We start from the raw sequence: 22,215 nt of genomic DNA, 5'->3' as shown, positions 1-22,215 counted from the left end.
ACCATTTTCAGTGGAAAAACAAAACATTCGTGGGTGGTGTTGAGTTACTCAAACTGGAGCAACGTTACTTAGGTCTGCTGCAGTGGTTGCATAAGCTGTACCGTACGACTCGACAGCTTTTCCCAGGGTCTGGCACGATGCTGAGCGCCGCCGCCGCGGAGAGGAACAAGGAGCCCATCCTGGCGGTGCTCCGGGACAGCGTGAACACCGGGAGACCCCTGCAGGCTCTGGAGATCTCCTCCGGCACCGGGCAGCACGTCATACACTTCGCTCAGGCCCTGCGGAACATCACCTGGCAGCCCTCAGAGTATGACCACCAGTCTCTAGAAAGGTAAGCGCAGGTTGTGTCTGCCAGTGAGCGTCTGTTTATATTTCCGCTGCTCCTTATAAGCTGCTTATGAACTCGAGGATTTACGGTATTAATTAATTTCTGCGTAATAAACTTGACATGAGCCATTGCGCTCCGGGATTACGGTAGATCATTTTTTAAAGGAGGACAACTAAATGCCAAATATTCCTTACAGCGCTGATGCAGAACATGCGCAGGCAGACGGTGCTGGTAAGTGTTTTGTCGGAGGCTGCGTGTATTAACAATAATGTGTTTTGTTTCCACTCTCAGTATAGAAGCGTACAGAGCTCGCTACCAGCTGAACAATGTGAAGCCTGCCATCCACCTGGATGCTTCTCTGCCTCACCAGTACTGGGGAGGGATCCAGCCAGACAGCCTCGATCTGGTAGTCAACATCAACATGATCCACATTTCTCCCATCGCTTGTACAGAGGTAGGACGCCAGCATGCACAAACTGCTGTGGATGGTCTTTTCTAACCCAAGACCTAAGCATCCTACCTGTTCCTTCGTGGTATTCAGATAAGTTGCAAGTTTGGTAATAATGAATTCACCCAAAGCACAATGCAAATTCATGTGTTGAAGATCTTGCCAACACCTGCTTTATTGTCTAATCTAAAGCTCTATGTAGCCCTGAGGTGCCCAGAGATTAAATCTAACTAATTTAATCAATTTATGGCAAAGCATTTAGCAATAAGGGGCCCTCTATTTATTTTCCCACCAGGGCCCCAGAATGGGTTATCCAGGAACCCCTCAGTGCAGGGAGCAAGACATTTTAATATTTCCTTCTTTAACACTGAGCACAAGTGGCAGGTACAAGTGAAAGGTTAATATAGAAGATAAACACCAAGAATGTCAATTACACAGCAATAGCTAAGTGAAGTCAGCTAACATCAGCCATCATCAGCTATTGCTCATACCAGACCAAGTAAATCTGTAGCAGCACAGCCTTTGAGTTCACTGATTTGAGCAGGAGTCTATTATTTATTTTTTATGAATTTTTCCCTCATTTGGGAGGGAAAATTTGTGTTATTTCTTCTTTCCAAATTTACATTGTGTAGCTTTAAGTGTATCTATTGATTGGTCCTGGTGTTCAGGTTCTATAGACAGGAAATACTGTAGATTATGTAGAATGTATATACACTGCAAGAATTTTGACTCATTACTCCTTAGATAATTACTGTAAGCAATGGCCATTTACAATAGCTCTGTATAAAAGAAACCAGGAACAAAAAGGCCACTCAGCCCCCACTGCATATGATGTGACACTAGTGCCTGAACACGTTACTATTTTCTTCTAGGGTTTATTCAAAGGGGCTGGAGCATTGTTGAAGCCGCAAGGTCTTCTATTGACATACGGGGTGAGTGGAAAGACATCTCACGTTGTAAAGATGCACTTAACACATTAATCGCATGCTATTGTCAAAAGTAAACATGAAAGTGTAACAATAAATGCTATATCGCATATTTTGTTGTTACTGTACCCTCAGCCCTACGCAGTGAATGGTCAGATCACTCCACAGAGCAATGTTGACTTTGACTACAGCCTACGGCAGAGGTAAAGTATGCCTTGTTCAATTAATCTTTCATTCCTGAAAAGCAAAGTTAATAAAGAAATTTGAAAGGAAGCAAGCATCGTAATATTTTCTTCTCAATCACATGAGTAACTGCGAATTCACAAGATGTTAATTCCTCATCAGATCAAATGTGCAGTAGCATCTGTTTGCTTTGTATAGGAGACAGATACACTATATACCTAATCATTAAAGTTCACGTGTTTTTGTATTTTGTGATAACTAACTAACAGCTGTGACCGTGGGTTCATTTAAAAGCTATATGTTATTTTAATCTTGCAGGAATCCAAAGTGGGGACTGCGAGATATCTCCCTCCTGAGCTCTTTAGCACAAAGAAATGGTTTATTCCTGGAGAAGATAGTAAGTAAACAGTTCAATTAAGCATCCAACACAGTTCTTTTCTCTGATGTGTGAAAGGTGAGAACATAAACTGCAGTTACGGCAATACCGGTTTACTAATGTATGATTCATATGTTTTCTTTGCAAGGTGGAAATGCCAGCAAACAACAAGTGTCTTCTGTTCAGGAAGGAGAGTTTGGTGTGAAGTATCTTGTTCCTTCTTCTGGATGGAGCAGGATGGTCAAAGCGCCTTAACTTAGACTTCAAGCTCAGATACATTGCCAAATTTTCCAGAATTGTAAATGAATCGTATTTCTCCGTACTCTAATACAGACTGACTATAGATAAAATCATTTGATCTGAATGGCTTTACTCTAATCTATGAAACACTATATTGCACACTTGAGTAAAATGAAAAAGGCTCACAGATACTTTGGTTGTGTACTACATTTAAGACAGCCACGTACTCTTTTGTCATTTCTTCAGTTTGCAGAGACTGTCGGTAAAACTAAGTTAGTAGAAGTGCTTTTCAGACAGAGAATGTGCTGTACATTAAATCTTCAAAGTATATATGACAACACAAGGGAATCTATATGAAACGTCTATGTAAATGACTAATATAGAGCCCAATACAAAATAAACATAATACAGTAAAACAGAACAACAGAAAAACACAATATAGATGTAATGTATAGATGTCTATTTCTTTAGCATCACGAGCTAGGTGTTTTTGCAAACTGATCACCTTGTGTGGCTGCTATTCTGGCTACAGTCGTATTTCTCACAAACATACAGAATACATGTCAGAATACAAGAATATCTATATTTCATCTTATTTAAAAAGAGCATTTCAGCATTGGTATAAATGGGCTCACAACACATCTGGAATGTAGTACAACCTGTGTTGTAATGAATATATATTGTACATAGAAAGAGTTTCTCACAACTTCATTGACATACAGTATTTAACATATTTTTGTCTCTTGATTTTAAGAGTTGTTATTAAATATGAGCTTTTCTTGTTGCAATTCTGATGCTTATCTTCAGTGCTAAAGGTAAAGGTGACCACAGATACAAACACGTCTAAGTCTTGGGAGTTTTATGATGCCTCGCAGGTCTTTTTGTCCAGAACCTCACGCAGCTTCTTGAGTCTGCGTTCAGTTATAGCTCTGACGTAGCTGTCTGACTGGATGATGGCTATGCCATCCTGCACCACGCCCATCACCAGCAAAGGGTTTTCCTCCATGGTGATGTTGGGGCAGGGACAGCTCCAGTCAATCTTGGCGATAGTCACTTCTAGGTGTTTGGTATTGAAGAAGGTCAGTCCCATCTTTTCATCTCTCAGGACCTCTTCTAAGCTAAAGCGGGCTAACCCCGAGTCCAGATCCTCCACCAGCTCCGTCAGCCGCCCCACAATGGCGAAGTCACTGCGGCATAAGCTGGGTACCATTTTCCCCTTCACCCGACAGGTCTTACAAGGTTTCCTTTTGGGTTGTGGGCAGTTTGCTTCACACTCCTTTTTAGTGTGGAAGCTGTTGGCATTCCCATGGCAGCCACCATAGGCAAAGGCTTGGCACTGTTTCATGAGGGAATTCCAGGCCCATCGTGCCTCCCAAGACTTGCAGGGGCCCTGAACAGCAGGCAGGGAGCAGGTGCCCATTCCCTCTCTCTGACAGGAGGCCTTGCACTCCTCGTAAGTCTCAAATCGGTTACGACTGTCATCACATCCGCCGTTGCTGTAGGCCAAGCAGGTGCCCAACTTGCTGTCATAATACCAGTCCACGTGGCGCTCTCCACTGCACACTCTCAAGTCCACTTCCGCCAGGCAGTCTGCTGGTGAGAATGGTCTCCCCATGGGCATCTCAGGATCTTCAGAGAAATCATCATCAGCCCGGCGGATGACAGACAGTGGGTAGTCTGCACGAAGGACTCCTGCAGAGTTTCGTGCAATGCAGGTGTAGATACCTGTATCCCACACCTGGGCGTTGTAAATGACTAGCTGTCCAATGTTGGTGATAACCACATTACCATACATCTGGTCAGGTCTCATGACCAGCTGTTCTTGCCGGCCACTCTGTTTCTCCCATGTTATATCAGGTCTGGGGACTCCAATGACATCACAGTGGAAGCTGACTGTGCCTCCGACGTAGATGGACTGATGGTGAGGGTTGGAGTACAGTGTGGGGGGCATGGGGTCCTCCTGGGACGCTGTAGGGGTGGGATGAGCGGTGGTGTCCTGAGGCAGAGGACTGGTGTGGGGCCCGGCGAGGTAGAAACGACAGGTGACCACAGTTAAAGTCACCCCACGGACGCAGGCCTCTGCATCCATGTAGCAGCGGTTGAAGTAAGTGAGGCCATCTGAGGCACAGGTGAAGTTGGGCTCTTTCTCACATCGGTCCTGGCACTTGCAGATGGGCTGCCCGTCCCAGATTACACAGGTTGCTCCTTGCTGACTGCATATAAAGCCCTCGCAGGTAGCTGTGGAGGTGGGGGCATCGTCTCCTCCTCCTCCGCCCTGCCCATCTGGCTGTGCGGACGTGCCATCGAAGAAACGCGCTGCCACACAGCTGTTGAGGCCACACACGTTGGTGCAGCATTTCTCAAAGTCGGCACAGTCCTGCACACACACACACACACACACACACACACACACACACACACACACACAATGTAAAGAAACAGCAGTTATGAAAGCTTATTAAAATTGGCAAAGTACAAATTAACTGAAACAATGCACAGGTTTGGTTCTGACATCACCTCATCGACGTTGCATTCCCTCTCGCAGGTGCTTTGCGCATCAACCCAGAGATTGGAATTCAGCTTGTTTGGACAAAGTCCCTCATGTTCAACCCTGGATCCTGCCACACTTGCACACAAAGAAAGTTCGGGTTGTTCGCAAACCAGGAGCATCAACAAATACGCACATATCCACTGTAATCCAAGTTTATTTGAGCAGGGTGCATTGTGCCAATGTGTATCCTTTATACGTCTATCCTCCAAGAGCTGTAGAGGTATTTTATACATCGTTGCCCTTTTGCATGAGTCGCCCACCGAGTAATTCCATTCCTCCTTTAGGTCTTCTGAAAAGGAAGAAGACTACTGTCGATTTTCAAAGGTACTCATCCGCTTTGTGCGTAAGCTTAAGAGTCAGTTTTCTGTGCGCAGAGAGAAAAGTTGTATTCCCACCGGTCAGAGCGAGTTCCCATTCGCTGGACATTTAGCAACCAAAATATATCCCAAAAATAATAAGTTAAAAAAAAAAAGCTGCATAAAATATTCTCCTTGATAATCAAACAACAAAAAAAACCTCTCGTAACAATGGACAAAATCTCATTCAGGTCGACTCTCCAGAACACCCCGAAACAAGCGACCGAGGAACTGCACAATGAGAGAAAGACGCAACATCAGCCTTTCAGAGTGTGAATGGAGGTGGAGAGGGCAGCCCCTCTGACCGCCCCCATGGTCGTCCAGTGTCTGAAACTTTTATGAAGCAGCACCATGCGCTAAGCAACTGGACAAACATCGTAAAAACATCAAAGAAAACGCGGGGCCACGGTGGCAAGCTGTCCCAACAACCGTGCGCACGGAGCCAAACATTCCGGTGAGAAATCCAACGTCAGATGTGTCCAGACAGAGTTTATAGAGGTGACGTTCACAGATGAGGTAGAGGCTGATGTGCAGTGTTCTTGCTGGTGCCTGTTGAGTTGTTCATAATTCCATTTTCATTGTTCCATTGTTTTTATTTTTTTGTTTGTTTGTTTTTTTGTATTTACACAAAGCAGACTCATATAAACACTTGTTTTCCTGCACAAATCAAAGAGGATGGAAGTCGTCTGCAGCGTGGAAAAAAAACAAGCATGAGGCGTGTCGCATCACGTCCTGCCAAAAACACGGCGTTCTGTGTCTAGACGTCGGTCAGTTTACCACCGTCCCTCATTCACACGGAGCTCAGAGATGCCACGGTCAGGTGGGAAGACGTAAAGCGCCACATTTTCAATGGTGTGCGGCTCATCTTTGTCCCGGCGCGGCTCGGAGGCGATGAGAAGCAGCTCCCTCAGCTTTTCATCGGGGGTGACCCTGCAACCTTTGGGTGACTTTTGACCGCGCTGCATTCATGCGCTGCAGCGATGTGCCGGTTATCCACAACTGGCCAATACCGAGGGAGCAGCTAATCAATTCAGCGGCCCCCCCCCCCCCCCCCCCCCCCCCACCACACACACACACACCCACACCCCACGGCTTTTATTGCACTTGAGCACCCGCGGCCCCGGACTGGACAAAAGGAACAAAAAATATTCCCACAATTCGCACAATGACCTTGATAAATGTTTGAATGAAAAATGATCGCATCACAGCACACAAGCTGATGGACACACAAAGCGAACCTTGTAGTTTTTACCTTTTATTTTGATGGGTGACCGTTTTCAATGGAGACAAAATTATAATTTATCCCGTATCCAAACCTTTAGACACACAGCTCTGATAGCAACAATCCTTGTCAAATATTACATATAGTGCTTTCACTGTTCACTCAAAAGTTCTGTTAGTCTATTGTACTGGTCTCACACCATACACCACATGAAACAGGCGCCAGTAAGAAACATGCACCAATTGTTTATGCACTCATTGACCTTGATACATACATACAGCCATGACACTGGGAATGTTGAAGTGGAAATATAGCACATGTAATCAGAGGTGGAAAGACTGAGAATTTATATTTTAATAAAAAATATTTGTGTTGATTATTCAATTATTAAAACAAAAGTATTATTTTGTTAGTTCTGATTTAAAAACAAGTCTTCATGTTCATGGTTCATGGTTCATGGTACATGGTTCTTGCATTGTGTCTAGAAAAAAAACTGTACTGTAAACAACCACATCCCACCTATTATTACTATTATCATACACACTTTAAGAGGGTTGGGAAATAAGAATTCATTTAAGTAGCAAAAGTACAAATATTCAGACAAGCAGCAACGCTCAATAAAAATGACAGGAGCTGATGTACCCAGTGACTTTCCACCTCTAATTATTACAGTCTAAAATAGTCTAAAATATTACCACATGGCCACAGAAAGGTAGCGGATGAATATTGTTTTACATTCATAAATACATAGCATATAGATAAAATATCGAAAAAGCAATCCAATTAAAATGTTCCTCACACCAGTGTTCTGCGAGTTTACACAGTCCTGTTAAGAACCAAGACACCACTGCAGAAGATTCTGAAGGCAAAACACCAAAACTGAGCAAACGAGCTGTACATCTGAGTTTGTACAAGGTTTACTAATCAGCACCAAGCAATCTTTTAATTGCCTCAGGCGTTAACAGGTTGAAATTGATCATGCTGTTGATGGTTTAAATCATTTAAGGCAATGATACAACTAAGAATATTAGATTTAGCTGCATAAATGGCCTGAGACAGTAAATAGATGTCTGAACCAATGACTGATGGAGACGGAGGGTGAATTCATTCAGGCTTAAATTTAGGGGCACCACAAAAAGTTTTGCAAACAAGACGACTTGGCTCGACTTTGCTGGACAGTTTCACAGAATAAGCAGTGCCAGACTAAGAATGTTTTCAGTGGATTACGCTTCTGAATTTCTCTCAAGTCTAGAACTATTGAACCTGGGAAAGTAGTCCTGCGTGCTCATGACATTCAATTTAAACCAGTCTAATGTAAATCTTTACTAATCTGAGTCTTCAATAAGTAGCTCAGTACCCTTGAGGCTGTTAAGGGAATTTTCTACGGTAGGCAAAGGGCGTAAGACACACAAATAAGTTGTACATCAAAGCATCAAAGCTCCCAAAACATTCAAGACAAAACAAGCGCAAGAAGCTCCTCCCCAAGAACAATCACTACACACAGACCAAAACGACAGCACATACAGGATATTTACAACTTCAAGTCAACTTTAAATACCAATAAACAATCCTGATCCACATAAAATCTAGCTAATGTCCCTCCACTCATTTTTAGTGTTAACAGGTGAGCGATAGTCCTTAAATTCACATCTGTTGGTCCCAGGGAACTCTTGTTCTACTTGATCACAGTGAGCCTCTGTAGTAAAGAGTACAAGTAAACGGACATCCACAAGATGGCACCGGCAAGCGCAAAGAAAGCAGAAAACAAACCATCCAAGTCGGTTCCCAAAGGTCACTGTAAGGTCACAGCTATATCTGTTTCCGATGAAGATAGCTTGCAGCTCTCCATGCTCCTCTCTGGCCTTGTGACCTCTTGGAGCAACAACACCTTTAATTCTGGTCCTATGGAGGCAACCATTAGTCCACTTCTTCACTATGAAATCTTACAGTTCCCCTTGGAGGAAGCTGACGAGCTCTTTGGAGGACTCTGTGGGGGCCTGAAGGACTTTGAGCGTTTGAGGCTGTTGGCTTTGCTTCCACCACTGCTTCCACCTGAGGCTGCGCTGTTTGCCACTGAATAGGAGCGTCCATGCATCATGACTGCATTCATGCCGTTGGCCATAGAGAAAGACTTGAGGTGGGACTTGATGGCGACAGGGAGGGGCAGTTTGTCAATGAGGTGCACCGGTGTGCAGGAGACTATGGAACGGCAGCACAGATCTTGGAGGCTGAAGACTGTAGAACAAGCCAGAATAAGAAAAGGGAATATGGATGTTATGACTCATACAGTATGGAGTATGAACTGCAGATGGGAGAAGCCTGCAAATATGTTTTCAGTATGTTCTTACACACAACTATTTAGTAATCACAGATAAGTGGAGACCAAGCAGATGCTCTGTGACACATAAAGATTGTTAGCCCTGATTTTTTTTTCTTGGTCCCTTACTATTATCAATATTTAAGCTTTATTTTGTAAACTCTGCACATTTTTCTCTTCCATTTTAGAGCCCCTTCTGAAGGTCTCCAACAATGAAGTTGGAAATAACTTAATAAAAAACACATATTCCAAATGTGACAGAACATGTAGGTAAATATTATTAACCAGCTCACCTCTGTTGGGCCTCCAAAACTTCTCCATTCCATGCCTCATTAGCACGATGCGTGAAAGCTCTGTGAAGGATTCAATGACGTTGAAGTTGCAGAGTGGACTGACCTCGAAGAAAGTCATGCTGTTCTTCTCTGCATAAGCCCTTGCCTGCTCAGTTGGTACCTGTCGCTTGAAAGCTAGGTGAAGTCGGTTTCCCACCAGAATCCTGGGCACACCTGGGGCATGCTGATGAAAATAGATTAAATAAACTCTTGAAATAAACAGTGACCATATTTTAATGTATTTCTTTATCCAGTTTTCAGAAAAGCTATTCTACACGTCCATCTATTTGGTGTGCAAACACTGTGGCAAAGCTAGAAACAGACAATGACCATTCTCAGTTGAAATAATACAGACACAGGATATCCCCCCCCCATCTGTGTTAGGTGTTTCCTATATTTCTTTGTCCACCAGAAATGGGTGGAAGGGGATTACCTCGTCAATTTCCCGAATCCAGCGGTCAATGCCATCAAACGACCAGCCGTTGGTGATGTCATACACAAGCAAGATGCCCTGTGAAATTAAAGTCAATTATCTTGACATGTGCACAGAATTAGGCAAAGAGGGAAAAACTCTAAACCTGCTGTACAAGTCCTCACCTGTGCTCCACGAGAGTAAGACCTGAAGATTGTGCAGAATCTGCCTTGTCCTGATGTGTCCCTGTTGAACACACATACACACAAACACACACAAGCATGTAGGCAGACCAGTTTGCTATGGGGTTGTTAATTACTGCAGCCACTATGATAATAACGACACTTACCACAACTCTAATTTCACTCTTCTTCCATCCAGCAAAATCGTGGTGGTCTTGTAATCAATCCCTGGGATTACACACAATCCCCCACACCATTGGTTAATGTTGGTCATTCTAGCCTCTTTGAGTAATTTCTATACAACTGAACAAAAGCAGAGATATTTACTCACCACTGCTGTAAGCATAAGGAGACTCTACTGATCCATCTTGCAAACTTTCCAATATTTCTCCCTTTCCGACATCGCTGTCTCCCACCAAAAGAAATTTCAGGAGATAGTCGTAACTCTTGACAGGACTACTCTGGGTGCCCATCATCCCACGCATTGGATCCGATTCACGGAGAGCTGTTAAAGCTCGCCAGACGTCCACTGTTCGGAGTAAGGGGCGAACCAGAGGGTCCCCAGCAGCGACAGCGAAGGCTAGGCGACTGCCGTTTGACGTTAACGTTAGGTCACCAGCTAGCTGCTGCAATACTCACGCTTTACATAAACTCTATGTTGTACTTTGTAGTTTCCAAGACAAAAATAAATTCCTCATTCCAGAGGATCATATGGGAAAAAGCTTCCAATGTGTATTAGCTCTGGAAAACCGAGTCCAGACACCGTCGAGTAACGTTGGTCTTCACATTAATAATCAAAACAACCTTAGCTGCTAGCTGGCTTGTTAGCTAGCCAGCTAACACATACGATAAAAACGCATTCTAGCACAAACAGAAGATACAAAGTAAAAACGAGTCTGTTTAGTCCTACATTAATCGATACTCCACCAAACCATATACAACTGTTTCAATTTGTTTTTAAAGAAAAAAGCCAACGAGGGATATTCAGCTTCCGAGCACAACGTCTAGCCAAGTGGGCTGTGTTGGTACTTCCTAGTACTGACATCATTAGCTGCGTAACATCCGGTTTTGGTTTTAAAATATATATTTAAAAAAGTGTTATGAAAAATATAACATTGTAAAATAAAAAGAAAGTACATTGAAAATAACAAGAAACACAATTTATTGTTAGTTTTCTTATTTTATTTGCCATTTAATTTTATATTCACTAACAGAAATTTTCCACATTTTGGAATTTGATTGATCTTTTGATATTGAAAATTATATTAAGACTCTTGAGTTTAACAGTAATAAGAAATGTGTTCATATAATTTATCTGTTATAATAATATTAACTATGCCTTTTGCACATTTTTATTCAAGCTTTATTATAAAATTACATCTCTTTCTATTTGATGAGTAATATTGATAGCCTATCTATGTCTAAACAATAGTTATGTAATTGATGAATTGATGTTTGACTCTCTCACTCTCTGTCTCTCTTTCTCTCTCTCTCTCTCTCTCTCTCTCTCTCTCTCCCTCTTATTCTTTGTATGATAAATGTTGTACTGAAATTTGTAGGGATTCACATCATGATATACACTCAGTTGTCAATTTATTAGGAACACTGGGCTAAAACTAATACAGTCTAATACAACAGTCCTGCAGTTTTTTTTCAGACAGATGTTGATTCAACTGTCTGATCATTTTGAAGGACATACTCTATGGTATTGTTGAACTGCACTGTATTATGTTGGCAGGTGGTCCTATTATTTTGTCCACCCCATTTATATGACTGGCTAAAGAACAGACACTTCTCTGTTTAATGCAAAACATATCAATGGCACCACAAACTGCTACAAATAAAGGCCTGTAAAGGTGATTATTCTTGGTCTCCTCTCATTGGTTATCGTTGATTGGTATTTGCAGCAGCTGTAGCAGTTTTCTCTCCTGATTGCAGAAAAGCCAGGTGAAACATCATTATTATACTCAGCCCATGCAGGTGAAGGGTCACCTCCAGTGAGAGACACCTGCCAGAGTGAAAATGGGGTTGCTACACGCTGGGGTCCTGTTACTGCTGTTTAGTTCTGCCTATAGTTATCGGTTTAGAGGTGGAGCAGGATCAGGCCTGTTTGTGCCAGATCCTGAATCGGAGTGGGCAAGAATGGAAACAGTGATAGGAGAAGAAATGACACTTACCCCTGCGCCCCAAGCCAAATTCTGGAGGAGTGCATCAAGTAGTGGATCATCAACACCTGAAGCATTGAAGTTTCCTGAGTATGTGCGTGTCTCAGCCTCTAAGTATCCAAAAGAGACTTTCAAGCCAGAAAAAGGTGCCAGACCCCTCCCTGCCTGGGTCAAGGACATGTTACTTGGTCCTGCTAATGCCACTGCTGTAGAAAAAGCAGCAGTAAAAGCAGCAGTCAGAGGGAATTTGGTGGAGATTCTGTGTCATGTTGACAGAATGTATGTAAGAATTAAGAGAGAGGTGTTTAAGACTAGGGGTGCTTATAAATATTTGAAACTAGGTACCTGTCCTGTTAACCAAGGCACCAAAGACCATTATTACCTCCTGTACCTTCTGAAAACTGACTGCGGCTTCAAGAAAGAGGTTGGTAGAGGAGTTTTATTAATTTGTTCATTTTCAGTAGAATTTTTCTACTTCACTCTGGCAAACTACAACCAGCAAAATGTTTGTATGTTCCAGAGTAATTCAGATTATATGTCCTTCAGCAATGTGCTCCACTACAAGCCACTCTCTGTAATTTTAAGGGAACTACCATTTGATGTTTCTCTCCAGTGTAAATTTCCCAGGTAAGACTTTAACTTGTTTCTTAAAGTTTGGCCACATTATATAAGAAATTGGAGTCCAGCTTATAACTGGCTTTTAATTGCCTTAGCTACAAGAATTAAGTTTAAATTTTCAAATTAAGGATTTATATTTCAGCAACACTTAACATACTGTTAAAACTAAAGAGTAATATAAGATTACTGTTCTGTTTTAACTTTGTATTAACATAAGTTTACACATGACTGTTACAGGTTGTTTCACTCCTATAAAGTTGGCTTCTATCCCAAACTACAAGGAGGAACAGTTTACAAAGCACTCCAACCAAAGAGTAATATAATTCTCAGTGCTCAAGATGGTATGGGGTGTTTTTTTTTTTTTTTTTTAAAGCTAAAATATTGCATGTGCAATTTCTCTCAAATTACTATGAATTCTGTGTATGAGGTGAAGTCAAAGGGAAATGTTCTGAGACTACTTCAGCTTCATTTGTGCAAACACCAGGAACAAATGCCAAAAAACATGTACAATTGATTCAAAACTGGAGACAAACTCTGTAGTTCATACAAATTTTTATTTAGTTTTTCATGTTACTATTGAAAGATCTGTTTGTTTTCTTAAGCATCTGAAGGTATGCTATATACAAGCATAACACCAAATCACATACTAAGCATTTTCAGGAATTAATCACCATGTTCAAATTTTCACTTTCACTGCGTCACCTTAAATGGCAAATATGTGGCAGTCCTTAAATTTGTCTAAAACTGTTCAGTGACAAAACTTTTGTTTGCTTCAGCATCAGGGAATGAAATCACAGGTGCCAAAACGTACACCTTGGGTCAGCCAATGTACTTTGAGGCCAAGCAACCTGAAAATACTGCCCGTTCTGGAGATCAGAGGCTGTACATCAACAAGTGCTTCATGACTGCCTACCAGGACCCCTACTCCACTCCTAAATATACAGTCATTGACAACCAAGGGTCAGATTTTAAATTGTCTCAGAATTTAAAATGGACTTTTCACTTGGTTCATGGTTAACATGCATGTTCTGTGTAATTGCAGCTGTATGATTGACAGTAAAGTGACTGTACAGTCAAAGTTCCTCAGTGGTGACTCAAAGATGGTCCAGAAGTTCAGTGTGGGTGCCCTCGTTTTCAAGGACATGGTTTCCCCGTCTTCCTCGTCTCAGGTACTGTGAGTAAACTTGGAGCTGTGTACTGTCAAAGTGTCCAGTCAATTACACTGAAGTCCATTGTCTTTCAGCAACTCTACATGCACTGTGAGATATCAAAGGGGAAACTCAGTCCGACCCTGACTTCAAAGGCTTGTAATTATGATCCAATGACCAAAAAGTAAGTTGTCTTTGGCTAAAGGTGAACACCCACAGGTGGAGGTAGCTTGCTTTGGAAGGTCTTGTTGGTGGGTAGGACAGACAAAACAATGAAGCTTTTATCAACACTTCATGGTAGTTTGAGTATTGTCACCTGTGGTGTGCTGTATTGATCTGTTATCACCTTGCTTGTCAGCTGGCAATTTGAAGACTTAATAAAACTTAATGGTTCAGGTGGAAGGAGCTATATGGCGACGACTCCGTGTGCACCTGCTGTGACTCAACTTGCCCCTCAGCACAGACTAAGGGTAAGTTTACATCTTTTGTGTTTACACATTATGAAAAATCACTACAAACTCATTAGTATGAAATGCAGTCACTTTACACATGAGCCTCATCTTGGCACAGACCTTAACTTGCACTTTAGTCAAATCATGAAGCATTTTTGCTTTCATGTACAAGCAATATTACAAGTCCAAAGTTCTTAGCCATTATTTGACAATCTTGTAATATCTTGAGGCAAAATGCCTCAAAGCTACTCTCCCACAGATTAAGTTTGTGTGTGTTTTTTTTTTTTTTTTTTTTTTTTTTTTTTCCCCTCCCTTCTTCCCCAAACACTCAACAGCTTCCAGAAATCTCATCTCCAGTCACTCTTGGAAGGTTGACTTGAGCAGCAGGGATAGATATGAGGATGTTGAGCCTCAGATGAAATTGTTCGATGCTGACACATTCAGTTTGGAGGACCCTGACATGGCAGAGCACAGAGACTTCCTAAACTATTGGGAGAATGACTACTGAAAGCATGTGGAAATGATCAGAATTTTAAATAAAAGACTCTTGTACTTAGTTTCTATTGCACAGTGTCATTCATTGTTATATCTCTTAACCTCAAGTTAAACTTTACTCATGTCTTCAACATTTTTTCTCAAATGGCTGGCACTGAACAACATAATCATGTATCAGCATGTGTGTGTTTCTAAGCATTTCCTGAAAATGCATTAGAGCATTTCTGTAGATACAGTCCTGCACCACAAGGGGATGGAAGAGATTCACTGGCTTTGCTTGATTAAACTCAGTGGGGAGTTGAATAATGTTCTGGGATAAAGGGTTCCCAATAAAAACATGGTGCAGGAGCTTTTTCTCCAGGCTTCTCTCCATGAACTCCAGTAAGTCTCGTAACCTACAAGACACATAGTTTGGTTTCCACTGTGACGGGTCTTTGGTCAGAAGCAGATGCATTAGTGCAGTTTTGAAATGAAAATCCTTGAGTGCACTAATTCCAGATAGTGCTGTCTGTCTCTTGTGAAGGAACTGTGCAATTTCAAGTGTTCGAGTGTGGCAGGAGTTTTCAGGCAGGCGTTTAGAGAGGCGTTCCAAGAGCTGATCCTCGTAGATGCTCAGGGAGAGCGTCCAAAAAGTGTCCAGATTGTTTGGGGAGCAAGGGGTAATGTAGAAATGAGCAGCAGTGTTGAATTTAACTACAGGATTCATGCTGAAGCTTACCCTCTTCCCTGACCTGAATCGAACAACCAGGGCAGCAGGCGCATCGATTTTACGAATGCTGAGCTCAAACTCGTACTTGTATGAAATCAGTGCCCACGCTTGTTTGATTGTGCTCTGAAACCACCTGGTGACCTGTGATTTTGACAGGAAAGGAGTGTTCTTCAAGCAAAGCGTGCCATCGCAAACATCAGTAACTTTTGTCTTTACTTTCTCGTTCTCACAGTGCAGCAGGCAAACCATATCGTCACCAGCATCGGAGGACTGGCAGGGGCAGCCATTTTGGATTTTCTTATTTTCCACCACTTTTATCTTACCACAGACTGGCATATCTGGCAGAAGGTCACTCGCCTGGTTATTGCAGAGTAGGCACTGAAAGCTATACGGCTCAGGTGGGGTAAAGGGAACGATTATATCACATGCATCCAACATCTGACAGTCCTCAATCACCATACCTCCATTTCTATCACAAACGGTCCTCATGGTCTCCACTAGGTGATTTGCAAAACCTTCCAGAAATTCATCCTCCCTCCACTTCTTATTGGAAGAGACTTCAACATATTTAGAATGAAAACTCTGCAGAGTGTCACTGTCGGGTAGGGGCACTTCACCAGCGACGCAGGTCCCTGGGAAAGTCCTGGTTTCACCTTGTTTCATCTGGGAATTTTTTCTCAAGTATTTTCTGAAGAAGCGGATCATGGAAATAATGGATAATGTATTCCATATGTACCACAGGAAATCCTCCTCCCAGTCAGTCATTACCTTCTCTGAAGTTTCATTTTCTGATGACTTGATGTGGGCCTCTGACAGAGATGATGCTTCCTCTTTGGAGCTAAAGTCTTCCATCTCCTCAGGCTTTCTTTGTTGCTCCTGTGGTCTGATTGTTTCAGTCTGAATGTCTTCGCCCTGCTGACGCCTCATGTCCAACTGTGAGTTTCCCTTTTGCTCATGGTCAGCTGGTGAAGTCTTCAGAGCAATCTCAGACTCACTTCTGGACTTCTGTGGCCGACTTGGATCAGGGTTAGCTGTAAAATGTCCCCCCTCTGGTAACTTCTGATCAGCATAGTCTTCCCCTGAATCTTGTCTGGTGACAGTCACATCTTCTAAGACTGACGTTTCATAGTTGTCAGTAACGTGTTGATCAAACTGATTTTGTTCCTCTGTAATGCTTTTCAAGTCATTCTGAGGCCCCTTGTCGTCAGTATGTGTCATTTTCTCACTGACAGGTGTCATTTCCTGGTCTAGTTTCTCTTCTTCCCTCTGCAGCTTCTCTTCATGCTTTTGCATTACCACTGTGACGATATCATCCAATTCCTCCTCCACCCTGGGGTCGTCCCTCGGACACGTTAGGAGACCCAGAGCCACGAAAAACACTCGCAGCAGAGTATCTTGCATCGTCAATACTGTCTGCGAATAAGTCAAACAGAATAAAGAATTGTTACAAATCATTTCAGTGATATTGAAAAATGCATCTATAAAATTTGTAAAAAATAAAAGACTGAATAAAATCCTTGCAATTATATTTTAAAATACTTTATGAGAACAATCTTGCCAGTAAATTTCACAATGATGCAAAGCCAAAAAGTGATGAGTTACTTCCTCGTTGGCCTAGAGGCATCCACTTTACCCTAACATTACATTTTATATTAAACACCATTTGCTGCTGCAAATAACATTAAAGGAGAAGAGCACGAATACACACCAGAACAAATTATTGCTTACCTCAGTATTGCAATGTTCCAGTAACGTGTGAATAGGTACAAAGGAGGAAGCAAGAGAGTAACCTTACACATTCACAGGCTCACTGATCTCTTCCTATTTCAGATGTAGGTTGTCTGTCGTGACTTATTTCCTGCACACCCTGCCCATGTGCTCTGCTGTGCAATACAATGAAGAAAACAGATAGTACCAACTTCCTGTATGTTTCACTGCACGTTCAGAAAAGTCTGAAATGATCCTTTTACTGTTAGTCACTGAATGAGTCATAAACAAAATTTTAATGACACTATACTATAATAGGCTACAAAGTATGGTTCAAATAAAAACTATGAATAGCAGAGTAAGCCCCTGCCTTTTATTCTCTTGTGGGCTTCCAACTGGTTTGTCAAGCTTTGCCTCAGTCAGTGGGAGCAGTTGAGTTCAAATAGCTATGTGACATAAACTAACAAATCCCTTAGAGATGTAATAATGATTATACTTTGCATGCAACAGCCACTGTCCCTTGATTTATTTGGTTCTGATTAAGTGGAAACCGATTCACCCTTCACCTCTTAGTCAACAACCAAATTTTCCAGGCAAAGCCACAGATATTTGAATGTTTCGAGGCCGTTTTTGCATGTCTGGATCGTTACAGCTGACCAGCACTGCTTCTGGTAACTTGTGTTGACACTACTGCGTACTATGTTCATCGTTCAAGTCATAAACAATATTAATGTAAAGTGTGAAAGAACCGACTGGAACGCATGTAAGTGTTTCCTGAGCGCTGTAGCAGGTTTACTTTAGAGAAAGTGTGGGTTGAATGTGAATCTATTGTTACATCACACACACACACAGGTGCCTGTGAAGGGAGGGGCAAGACAACAGATGATGTGGTCAGCTTTGAAAATCACCACAGAGAGTTCGAGAGACACTTTTCAGTCGGCCAGAGTCAGTCAGAGATAAGAAGTGCAAGTTTTTTGTACTATGGACATGAAAATTTCCTTTCCTCTTGTTCATCCACTCTTAAGAAAGCTGGTAAGTGTGTTTGTGTTGTTATTTTCTGATCAATATCTGTAGATATTTGACACCTATAACACCTCAGTCTGCATGAAAGCAGAGTGAAAGCTTAGAGTCGTAGTTCAATATCAGCATGTCAGATTTTGGTATCACTCCCTAATAAGAGATGCTTTTAAAGATTTTGAAAGCAATAAACAATGGCTTTTTAATGGTGAAGTTTCTGAATGCTTTATTGAATTCTTTTTAAATGAGATTTTTGGATTGCTGGGTTGTGAAAATCTTTCTGGCTGTTGAGCCGTCCATCCTCTGAAAAAGGGGTGTATCTCAACCAAAATTAGTCTATTAACAATTCATTAACATTTACAACTGCAGGACTTGGATGACTCTATGCAACCTTTATTTATAACTAACAGTTATAATTACAGATGACTTACTAAGTTGTGTTGTAGGCTTATTAAAAAAAAATGAGAAACCCCTGACCCTTAATCACTCTAACATTTCTAACCAAAGGTTTATTAGCCTTTATTTATGATTCATTAACATATATTACTGTTTATCTGATGGTTTATTACTCCTTATTAATCACAGTTACTAACGACTTAATTGGCCACTCATCAACCAGTTAGATATTTCAGTGTAGCAGTCAAAAAGTTATTCTTATTAATGGCTTGTAAAAGATCTATAAGACAGTATTAAGCCATTTATTAACCAATAATAAAGCCATTATTTACAATTTATAGTCCCTTTATGAATAGCCTCTGTGGAAAGTGGTAAAACAATTCCTACAAAATCTTCATTGAACACAACAGGTTTAATAACACATTGGTTGTAAGGTGATTTATGTACACAATAATGACACACACAAAGAATTAGCATGCTGTGGTACCTTTTCTACCACTTTTTACTGACTGATTGGAAACTTTCTACCACACTTCTTTTCACAGATTTAATTCCATCAGAAGCAAAGATCCACCACATCTCTCAAGATGGATAAGTTCCGTATGATGTTCCAGTTCCTTCAATCCAACCAGGAATCTTTTATGAATGGGATCTGTGGTATCATGGCACTAGCTAGTGCACAGATGTACTCTGCTTTTGAATTCAGCTGTCCCTGCATGCCAGAGTACAACTACACCTATGGGATCGGACTGCTTATTATTCCACCTATATGGTTCTTTATGTTGGGCTTTGTACTGAACAATAATGTGTCAGTGCTCGCCGAGGAGTGGAAAAGACCCACAGGCAGGCGGAGGAAGGATCCCACAATCCTTCGCTACATGTTTTGTTCAATTACACAGAGATCCTTGATAGCGCCTGCAGTTTGGGTGTCTGTCACTCTTATGGATGGGAAGAGTTTCCTGTGTGCTTTCAGCATCAACTTGGATATTGACAAGTTTGGGAATTACAGTCTTGTTAGGGGGATGTCAGAGACGGAGAAGATAAAACTGCTGGCAAGGATTCCTTGCAAAGACCTGTTTGAGCATCAGGAAATAAGAGTGGCAGCATCACGATACATCAAGTGTATATCACAGGTAGTCTGGTGATTTTTTAAAATCAATCTTTCTTTTTTAAAACAACAGGTCGTTAGCTGACAACCTGCTAACCAAGGCAGAACTGGAGACAACTGAGACAATTTTGCAGACCAAATCGACCAGTCAAATGGCATATTTTAAACAAACTGTGAATAAATAAAGCTGAGCACTACTGGCTATTGCTATTAGCTTATAGCCTAACATAAGCTGGTGTAGTTATTTGGAAATTTGGGATCAGCAAAGCTAGCTAGCTAACACTGACAACATGGGTAATAATACATTTTGAGACAGTTACAAAAACACTTATGTAATTAAATCTGTTCTCATGACACTGACACGGACATTGTGGCATGTCACAGTGTGAAAAGCGCAGGTGTAAGTAATAAAATTAATGATGGCTGAATTTAAATTGGGGGTTTTGACAACCAGAGGGTAGTTTGGCTGGTTCCAGTATGTTTAGACTAACCCTAATACAACAAAATAAATACATTACTGAAGAAATTGTCAGAAAACACAGCTTTATAGCTAAATAGACAAAATATTTGGAATTGGAATTTACAATTACGGGGTTCATGACCTCAGTTTTCTTATCTTCATATAAATATATCATAGGCCTATATGTGTGTAGTAGATATTTTTAATGAGGGTTTGACAAAAAGTTGGGAGCATATTCAGAAGGCAGTTTTTCAACTTTCATTACTGAAGAGTATGACTCAGTAAAATCTAATTGTCCTTGCTTTATTCCTCAAAAACTGTATTTAACTTAAATCCTCCCCCCACCAGACTCAAACTGACTTTGCACTTTGAGTTCGCTAAAGCTTCCCGGTTCGCTTATTAGAGGGATAGATAAGCCTCTGAATTTATCATTCATGGAACTGGGACCTATTTCAATCCGTCCAAAAACACCCACACTGTTATTTGGGTCTTTGATCAGACGAAGGGCAATTATACAGGCTTAAAAGTGACATGTCTCTAAAAAGTCTGTTGATATACAGATTCTGTTAATGAGCTATGAAACTGGCAGGAAGCTGCTAGATATGCCTTTCCCATTACAGGTTCAACTACGTATCTAGATGAACAACACCAAACACTGTGGCATGTCCTGCTCAGCCAGACTGATTCAAGATTAATCAGATACTGGGTCCAAGACCCCTTTCCCTATTGTCTATATTCTGACCACAGGGTATTATTATGAGGGCTCAAAATAATGCTGAGCTTGCTATATCATTATACTAATACATGTCTATATTTCACAGGCATGTGGATGGATGTTTTTGCTCATGATGACCTTCACGGCCTTCCTGATCCGGGCTATTCGACCATGCTTTACCCAGGCTGCTTTCCTCAAGACCAAGTACTGGTCTCATTACATTGACATTGAGCGCAAGATGTTTGACGAGACCTGTAAGGAGCACGCCAAGAGCTTTGCCAAGGTTTGTATCCACCAGTACTTTGAGAACATCAGTGGGGAGATGGGCAGCTTCCACCGCCATCACTCGTGCAAGGACGACAGCGACGATGATGACGAAGACAAGAAGAGAAGTGATGAAGACAAGCTTCTGGGTATCAGGGCCCAGGATGATATGAATAAAGTTTTGTGGAACTGGCACACCTGTAAGCCAGCGCTGGCTCTGAGAAAGGACCAAGCAGATGGTGAAAACAATGGCATACTGAATGGACAAGCCAATGGCGCACTAAATGGGTTTGTAAAGGGACACACCCAAGACGTGGGAAAAAAGGAATGGGCAGTATATTACAGTAAGGTCTGAAGAGTTCAAAGAGAAAAGAGAAACTCCAGCTGAAACTTCTTTAGCTTTTGGACAATTAGGAGTAGAAATGTAACACTACATATATATATATATATATATATATATATATATATATATATATATATATACACACACACTAACACACACATATATATATATATATATATAATTTAATGCACATAACATTTTATGAATGGATAAAGAGGAATTCAGTGTAATGGTGTAATGTATAGTTTGACTGATGGAGCATAATACACACAAACTGTCAATATATTTCTGGTTCAGATACAATTCATTTTTCTCAGAAGGTGTCTAGAACTGGGACCAAAACTTGTTTGTACTGTTGTCACCACTGTTTTATCTATAGGGCATGATTTAGTAATGAAAACACACTCTAACTGCTACTGCTCTCTGAGGGACTGAGCTTGGCAAAAAACCTTGAAGTCTGTAAAAGCATTATTACAGCACACTGGAGAATTCTTATTGATAACAACACTAATGAATGCTTGTGTTGCTCACAAGTGTGGGGCCACCAAAAATATTCCCAGGGGACAAAACTGAAAGTGTTGACATGGGTCATATGAGCCGCAGGCACTTCAAGTCCCTGCTGCTTCTTGCTTTAAAGCAAAAACTATGTAATTTAAAAGAAGAAATAACACAAATTTTCTCTTGCAAATGAAAAGCTGAATGCATGAACAATAAAATACACCCGTTCTCAATTCAATACACTCAC

At 41.4% G+C, this 22,215-nt stretch overlaps 6 protein-coding genes across 6 annotated transcripts; 3 read left to right on the top strand and 3 right to left on the bottom strand.

Moving 5' to 3' along the window:
• Window positions 1-4: 4 nt before the first annotated feature.
• Window positions 5-3,289, top strand: mettl26 (methyltransferase like 26). Its single transcript, XM_071504084.1, has 6 exons — window positions 5-331; window positions 620-782; window positions 1,649-1,708; window positions 1,838-1,905; window positions 2,204-2,282; window positions 2,410-3,289. Exons 1-6 carry the CDS (start codon window positions 138-140, stop codon window positions 2,464-2,466), a joined length of 621 nt encoding a protein of 206 aa, XP_071360185.1. The 5' UTR covers window positions 5-137; the 3' UTR covers window positions 2,467-3,289.
• Window positions 3,290-3,314: 25 nt separating this feature from the next.
• wfikkn1 (WAP, follistatin/kazal, immunoglobulin, kunitz and netrin domain containing 1) lies at window positions 3,315-6,463 on the bottom strand. Its single transcript, XM_071504082.1, has 2 exons — window positions 5,019-6,463; window positions 3,315-4,878 (listed from the first exon to the last, which is right to left on the bottom strand). The coding sequence occupies exons 1-2, from the start codon at window positions 5,283-5,285 to the stop codon at window positions 3,361-3,363; spliced, it is 1,785 nt and encodes a 594-aa protein (XP_071360183.1). The 5' UTR covers window positions 5,286-6,463; the 3' UTR covers window positions 3,315-3,360.
• A 184-nt stretch (window positions 6,464-6,647) lies between these two features.
• LOC139636233 (ras-related protein Rab-40C-like) lies at window positions 6,648-10,921 on the bottom strand. Its single transcript, XM_071504083.1, has 6 exons — window positions 10,205-10,921; window positions 10,041-10,101; window positions 9,877-9,937; window positions 9,713-9,790; window positions 9,241-9,463; window positions 6,648-8,865 (listed from the first exon to the last, which is right to left on the bottom strand). Exons 1-6 carry the CDS (start codon window positions 10,356-10,358, stop codon window positions 8,564-8,566), a joined length of 879 nt encoding a protein of 292 aa, XP_071360184.1. The 5' UTR covers window positions 10,359-10,921; the 3' UTR covers window positions 6,648-8,563.
• A 903-nt stretch (window positions 10,922-11,824) lies between these two features.
• On the top strand, window positions 11,825-14,812 carry zp3c (zona pellucida glycoprotein 3c). The gene is made up of 8 exons (XM_071503430.1): window positions 11,825-12,462; window positions 12,559-12,665; window positions 12,894-12,997; window positions 13,433-13,616; window positions 13,699-13,825; window positions 13,900-13,988; window positions 14,201-14,274; window positions 14,592-14,812. The coding sequence occupies exons 1-8, from the start codon at window positions 11,896-11,898 to the stop codon at window positions 14,762-14,764; spliced, it is 1,425 nt and encodes a 474-aa protein (XP_071359531.1). The 5' UTR covers window positions 11,825-11,895; the 3' UTR covers window positions 14,765-14,812.
• LOC139635883 (inositol 1,4,5-trisphosphate receptor-interacting protein) lies at window positions 13,192-17,318 on the bottom strand. Its single transcript, XM_071503429.1, has 2 exons — window positions 17,189-17,318; window positions 13,192-16,873 (listed from the first exon to the last, which is right to left on the bottom strand). Exon 2 carries the CDS (start codon window positions 16,859-16,861, stop codon window positions 14,879-14,881), a length of 1,983 nt encoding a protein of 660 aa, XP_071359530.1. The 5' UTR covers window positions 16,862-16,873; window positions 17,189-17,318; the 3' UTR covers window positions 13,192-14,878.
• Window positions 17,319-19,130: 1,812 nt separating this feature from the next.
• calhm1b (calcium homeostasis modulator 1b) lies at window positions 19,131-21,568 on the top strand. Its single transcript, XM_071503431.1, has 2 exons — window positions 19,131-19,713; window positions 20,970-21,568. The coding sequence occupies exons 1-2, from the start codon at window positions 19,168-19,170 to the stop codon at window positions 21,480-21,482; spliced, it is 1,059 nt and encodes a 352-aa protein (XP_071359532.1). The 5' UTR covers window positions 19,131-19,167; the 3' UTR covers window positions 21,483-21,568.
• The last annotated feature ends 647 nt before the right edge of the window (window positions 21,569-22,215 follow it).

The sequence above is a fragment of the Trachinotus anak genome, unplaced genomic scaffold (genome assembly GCF_046630095.1).
Source record: "Trachinotus anak isolate AG129_WGS33_773 ecotype Australia unplaced genomic scaffold, CSIRO_AGI_Tana_v1 ptg000019l, whole genome shotgun sequence".
In the NCBI taxonomy this organism is placed as follows: domain Eukaryota; kingdom Metazoa; phylum Chordata; class Actinopteri; order Carangiformes; family Carangidae; genus Trachinotus; species Trachinotus anak.
This window is presented reverse-complemented; position numbering and strand designations above follow the sequence as displayed.

Excerpts from the sequence above, each read along its gene's own strand:
- mettl26 (XM_071504084.1), top strand. The coding sequence starts at position 138 with ATGCTGAGCGCCGCCGCCGCGGAGAGGAACAAGGAGCCCATCCTGGCG. Across the intron at positions 1,709-1,837 it reads GTCTTCTATTGACATACGGG|CCCTACGCAGTGAATGGTCA; the intron begins GTGAGTGGAAAG and ends CTGTACCCTCAG. Across the intron at positions 2,283-2,409 it reads GTTTATTCCTGGAGAAGATA|GTGGAAATGCCAGCAAACAA; the intron begins GTAAGTAAACAG and ends TTTCTTTGCAAG.
- wfikkn1 (XM_071504082.1), bottom strand. The coding sequence starts at position 5,285 with ATGTATAAAATACCTCTACAGCTCTTGGAGGATAGACGTATAAAGGAT. Across the intron at positions 4,879-5,018 it reads GGGAATGCAACGTCGATGAG|GACTGTGCCGACTTTGAGAA; the intron begins GTGATGTCAGAA and ends GTGTGTGTGCAG.
- LOC139636233 (XM_071504083.1), bottom strand. The coding sequence starts at position 10,358 with ATGCGTGGGATGATGGGCACCCAGAGTAGTCCTGTCAAGAGTTACGAC. Across the intron at positions 10,102-10,204 it reads TCCTTATGCTTACAGCAGTG|GGATTGATTACAAGACCACC; the intron begins GTGAGTAAATAT and ends GTGTAATCCCAG. Across the intron at positions 9,464-9,712 it reads GGATTCGGGAAATTGACGAG|CATGCCCCAGGTGTGCCCAG; the intron begins GTAATCCCCTTC and ends TATTTTCATCAG.
- zp3c (XM_071503430.1), top strand. The coding sequence starts at position 11,896 with ATGGGGTTGCTACACGCTGGGGTCCTGTTACTGCTGTTTAGTTCTGCC. Across the intron at positions 13,617-13,698 it reads ACAGTCATTGACAACCAAGG|CTGTATGATTGACAGTAAAG; the intron begins GTCAGATTTTAA and ends GTGTAATTGCAG. Across the intron at positions 13,826-13,899 it reads CCCCGTCTTCCTCGTCTCAG|CAACTCTACATGCACTGTGA; the intron begins GTACTGTGAGTA and ends ATTGTCTTTCAG.
- LOC139635883 (XM_071503429.1), bottom strand. The coding sequence starts at position 16,861 with ATGCAAGATACTCTGCTGCGAGTGTTTTTCGTGGCTCTGGGTCTCCTA.
- calhm1b (XM_071503431.1), top strand. The coding sequence starts at position 19,168 with ATGGATAAGTTCCGTATGATGTTCCAGTTCCTTCAATCCAACCAGGAA. Across the intron at positions 19,714-20,969 it reads ACATCAAGTGTATATCACAG|GCATGTGGATGGATGTTTTT; the intron begins GTAGTCTGGTGA and ends TATATTTCACAG.